Genomic DNA, 5,374 nt, shown 5'->3' on the forward strand with positions numbered 1-5,374 from the left:
TTTTACAAATGTTTCAAGAATTTCAAAATTGATCCTGCATTTCCATGAATCTGAAAAATGTTCTAAGGGTTTTAAAAAAATCACAAATTTTAAATTTGTTACTCCATTTTTTAAAATGTTCACAAATTTGCAAATGTTCCTAGATTTCGATAAATGTTACAAATTATAAAATGTTTGTGAATTTGAAAAATGTTCCTGGATTGCAAAAAAATATTCATGAATTTGAAAATTGTACCCGCATTTAAAAAAGTTCTAATTTCATAATCATATATTTTAAAATTGTTCCCATATGAAAATAAGGAAAGTCACAATGAAAAGAACACAGAGTAAAAAAAACCTGGTCTAGGAAGGTTATAGAACCTTGTCCAAAACGGAAGGGAAGTGTCCTTAAACAGTTCTACCAACGAATAAAGTGGGTCGACCCAGATAAAAGAGGATGTGACGCAGGGGTGCACGATACATGTCTATCCACCGAGCTAGGCACTAAATTGTGTCTGCACTGTGGCGATGGGGTGTTTACAGAATTGGGTCGTTGGGCCATATCAGAGTAGGGTGGGAGTGATAGTGCAACACACATAAAATTGGGCTAGCTTTCTTACCCAAAAAAGCATACATTTTTTCTTTTCCCGAAAGGTATACATTTTTTGACAAAAACAATGTGTATTCAACTGGCAATGGCTCGTTTGGGACAAAGCTCCACCGGAGAAAAGGCGATTGGCAGTGTGAGCTTCAGCGGGGAGGCGTGACCAGAAGGGAGTTAATAAACTGTGAGAGAACACTTTCATTGGGAAATTAAGGGGAACTAGTCGATTTGGTTGGAGAGATGTGGCAAGTGAAATTTTGTTCACTACATACGATTATTTGTGGGCATTCCCACCACCTTTCTTTTTGCGGGGGACATTCCCACCACCTTGACCCTATTGTGTGGAGAATGTCGTGTAAACCTTTTAAAAATTCAAGCTACCGCCACCGAGGAGACTATCTCCCCACTTATAAAAAACAAAGGAGATAATGTCCTTGATTTTTGTGTTGTCAAGTTGCTTATGACCCATGGCTTTTGCGCTTTTGGTGCATGGCTGGTTAGTGAACCCCAAGTCATACGACCAGTCCAATCATTTTTCAGCTTGTGTACTGTGCACAAAGATTTGTACTGAAATATTTAGCTGCGAAAGTTCAATAATGGAATGTAATATTCCACTTCACAAAAGAAAAAGGTTACCGTCGGGTCGGGTTATTTATGTCTATCCAGGTTGTTTTGTGGTTTGATGTGACACTAGGGTTTTCACTATTGTCTCGCTGCAATAGGTTTTCGAGCTCCAATGACGCGCTTGTTTGCTCCTCTGCTTCCCTTGGCCTTCCTATTCGGGAAAATTTTGTTTTTGCCACTCTGGATTTTGCCAATTTTCCTTATGCCACTCTAGATTTTGACATTTCACTTTTGCCACTCTTAGTTTTTGATAATTATCACAATTGCCATTCCCGTGGCAAAAGCAAAATTTTCAGAGTGGCAATTGTGATACATTTCAAAAGCTAAGAGTGGCAAAAATGAAATAAAATTTTTCTTCTTTTGCAACGGAATGGCAATTGTGACAATTGTCAAAAGCTAAGCATGGCAAAAGTGAAATGTCACAATCTAAAGTGGCATAAGAAAAATTGCAAAATCTAGAGTGGCAAATTAAAAACAAAATTTTCCCTTCCTATTCACCCTCGCCTTTCCTCTGTGGTGCCTACAAGCTAGAGTCATTGCATCATTTGTAGTCTTTGGTTACCCATAATCCGCAATTGCAACGTTCGAGTTTCACACAACTTCATGATTGATGTAAGCTATAACGAGAAGACTAACACAATGTTTACCCCTTCTTCTTTTGGCCTTTTTCTCAATGCGTCATGATAAAATTCAAACAAGGCTATTTTTTTCATTTCTCACACATCGGGCCATTTGTGGACTCAATTGGTTCCCATGGTTAGAGGTAATGGGTGTTAGTAATTGACATGACATTATTACATAATAATAAATGGCATTACTGTAATTTTGGAATACACAATACATCTAACTTTACTTTTGGTTTTTTGTCTATGGAAATGGATCCCAAAACCTCCAACCACCAATATAGGAGTACTCGGAGTAGAATGAAACCAAATCATATCGACTATATCACGGTGTGGGGTCTTTGCCGAAGCCCATGAGAACATGGGTGAGCAGCATGGCTCACCCATGTATTTTAGATGTTATCAACTTGGAATAGATGATATCTCACAATCGAATTTGAAGTTACTCTTCCTCGCATTTTTTTGGAAGATACTCTACAAATTTCATAACATGCTTGGGCATTGTTGTCCAATACATTATGTTTAATTTTCTTCACCATTATATGCTCTTTATTTGTGGCCGCATTCCTTATACCAATTGTTTATTCATTTACATTGTTCCCTTGTAATAGTTCTATGAGTTGTATCGGACCGCATGTCCACCATTATTGATCTTCCTTTGAAAAACTTCTCATTGTTGCTCAACTTACATAATGATAGCGAGCCAAATATGGTGTCTAAGTTTATCTTCAAGCATGGTGAGTGTCTTCACTTAGATCTTTGAATTCATGCTTGTTGTGGTTTACTTGCGCGGGTGCGATTCAAAACGAATCTTTGAAAGGAGCAAGACGTGTGTTGCACGTGCAAGCTTTCTAGTTAGAGGTAATGGGCGTTAGTAATTGACATAACATTATTACATAATAATAAATGGCATTACTGTAATTTTGGAGTACACAATATATCTAATTTTACTTTTGGTTTTTTGTCTATGGAAATGGATCCCAAAACCTCCAACCACCTTGATAGGAGTACTCGGAGTAGAACGAAACCAAATCATAGCGACTAAATCACGGGGTGGGGTCTTTGCCGAAGCCCATGAGAACGTGGGTGAGCAGCATGGCTCCCCGGCGGCTCGTCTGCGCCAGCCGTCCCAACAGCGGGAAGCTCACCGTCTCCCTGTTCTTGAGAGGCTTTTTGTCCCACCTGCATATACATTCTGACAATTAGCACACTAACTAGCTAGTAGATGGTAGCGTCTCGATGATTAGGTTTGGTGTCAGATAAGATAAATATTGTTCTAGCTTACCAGTCCTGGTGCCTGACGACCTTGCCATCCTCGACGTCGAGCGTGATGAGGGATTCCAGGTCCACATCCTTGCCAAAGACCTTGTAGTGCTGCTTGTTGTCGATCAGTATCTGCATTCATGCATCACCCATTGCATTAATATTCCGACCTCGTTTGTGAAAGATGTCCATTGTTACTATATAGAGTATATGTGTGGCGACGATCCAATGAAGAAGATGATGATGTCCAAATGAGCTTCTAATTACCTGGGATTTCCCCGGCCCGGTCGCGTTTTCCTTTATCGTGTACTCTACGATCTTGGACTCACCGAATACCTGATGACGCACGAGCCTTTGGATTAGTGTATGCAATAGCATCTAATGTATATAAAAAAGAAAGAATAAATATCCATGAATAAAACATATGAAGGTGCATATGTACCTTAGGCATCGTGTAGAAGGCTGATTTGATCTGCTTCACGCTGTGACCGGATCGAACAAAATTTGATTAAAAAAGCACACGAATCATATGAAGAAGAAAATTAGGCAACACCAAACTCAATTACATACATACCCATGGGCGCGCATGAGCGGGTCCTCAAATGTGGCATTGGGCGCGTACATCTCGAAGTCCCGTGCCGTGGCGCATGATCCGTATCTGCGGTGATTTGCCATGAGCAGCTACTGAAAAATATGTACCGATGGAACGATTCGAAAAATAGTCGACCTGGACAATTATGTAGGTATATATATACTGCCAAGTTCATTGGAGAGATAAGAGCAGCAATTAGCAATTATTTGATCGTGCATGCTCAATTGCTTGCTCGACCTTTTATTTTTGCGGAAAATTGTAAATATATTACTCAAAGAGAAAATTGCTTGCTCAATTAACTGAACAATTAGAAATTAGCAATTTGGCAGTACAAGCTGAACTTTTTGCGTTTGCGCTGCAAACAGCGGTGATATCGAAGCGTCTGAACAAAGTTAAGCTGGGAATGGGATGCATGGACAACGGGACAAGCAGAGCAGTAAAGCAGAGCAGAGGTTGATTTGAGTGGTAGAAGTAGTTACATGTTGAGGAGATGCGGCATGATGCGCTCCGACACGTCCCCGCCCGCCGCCGGCGGCTGCGTCGGCGCCTTCGCTCCCGCGGCCGCCGCCATGCCTGCCGGCACCGTCGTCGAGAACAATAACCTCTGCTTCGCCGGCGCGAGGGCGGCAGAAGCAGCAGCTGCACCGAGGAAGAGCGCAGACGGGGCGGACGGCAGGAGCAGGCGCAGTCGGGCGGCGGAGGTGGCGCAGAGAGCGGGGGATGGCATGCGATGCGAGCTGACGCGCGCGCGGCGGCGAGAGGAGCAGGCGAAACAGGGGAGGGAAGCTTGGCTAGCTAGTTGTAGACGAAAGGGTCTCAGGAGTTGAAATGTAGTAGTTGCAGTAGCAGAGCCGCGCGCGTTCCTCCGTTGACGGCGTGCGCGGCGGAGGACGGCGCCACGTCGGCCGGCCGACCTGGTGGCGGGGGCTGCCTCCACGACGCCGAGCGGCCCCGAAGAGAGCCTCGTGTGTGGGTCGTCGTTCGGGCCTGTCAGCTCGCGGGCCTCTCTCTCTCTCTCTCTCTCTCTCTCTCTCTCTAACTTGACACTTTGACCCTCCCCTCTTCGAAATTAACTTCAAATCTCGATACCCTAGATATCCCTTGGGTTTATAGGAAATGTATACCATAACTTATGTGTAACACTTTGAAACTATAACCACAACTTCAAGTGGTCATATAATGACACCATACCAAGTTTCACCTTTTTCAAACCGTGCTTACATTTTTTTTAAATACAAATAGATTTTAGAAAATGTCGCGTTTGAATTATCCATTAAACATATATCAATTTTTTAATTATAAACAATTAAATATACACTATACAAATTTAGTGTATAAAAATTGTTTTGTGTGCTTAAAATCGTATAAAAATAAATCTTAACAACATCAATCTCGTCATTTGTACAAGCGGCTGGTATGGTATTTAGGAATATTCTTATTAAGTCAAAGATTATTATTATCTTCAACTTTGTACCCTTTTTTTATCCGGTTGGTTGCTCTTCATTATACCTTCTCTCCGTCACTTTCATTTCTTTTTATGACCCACTTAAGCTCGCAAAAGACCTCCATGGCGAGTGCAGAGCAGGTTGGAGCCGAGTAGAGAGACGATCCCACACTTATGCTGTCACCTGTCGGCCCAACTTTGGTTGAAGGACCGGGTTTGACAATACGTGTTATTTGTCACGTGTT

At 42.1% G+C, this 5,374-nt stretch overlaps 1 protein-coding gene across 1 annotated transcript; it reads right to left on the reverse strand.

Annotated features, from left to right (window-relative positions):
* Positions 1-2,708: 2,708 nt before the first annotated feature.
* Positions 2,709-4,491, reverse strand: LOC119278874. The gene is made up of 6 exons (XM_037560219.1): positions 4,165-4,491; positions 3,668-3,751; positions 3,536-3,575; positions 3,361-3,429; positions 3,116-3,225; positions 2,709-3,012 (listed from the first exon to the last, which is right to left on the reverse strand). Exons 1-6 carry the CDS (start codon positions 4,410-4,412, stop codon positions 2,877-2,879), a joined length of 687 nt encoding a protein of 228 aa, XP_037416116.1. The 5' UTR covers positions 4,413-4,491; the 3' UTR covers positions 2,709-2,876.
* Positions 4,492-5,374: the final 883 nt, after the last annotated feature.

The sequence above is a fragment of the Triticum dicoccoides genome, chromosome 3B (assembly GCF_002162155.2).
Source record: "Triticum dicoccoides isolate Atlit2015 ecotype Zavitan chromosome 3B, WEW_v2.0, whole genome shotgun sequence".
NCBI lineage: Eukaryota > Viridiplantae > Streptophyta > Magnoliopsida > Poales > Poaceae > Triticum > Triticum dicoccoides.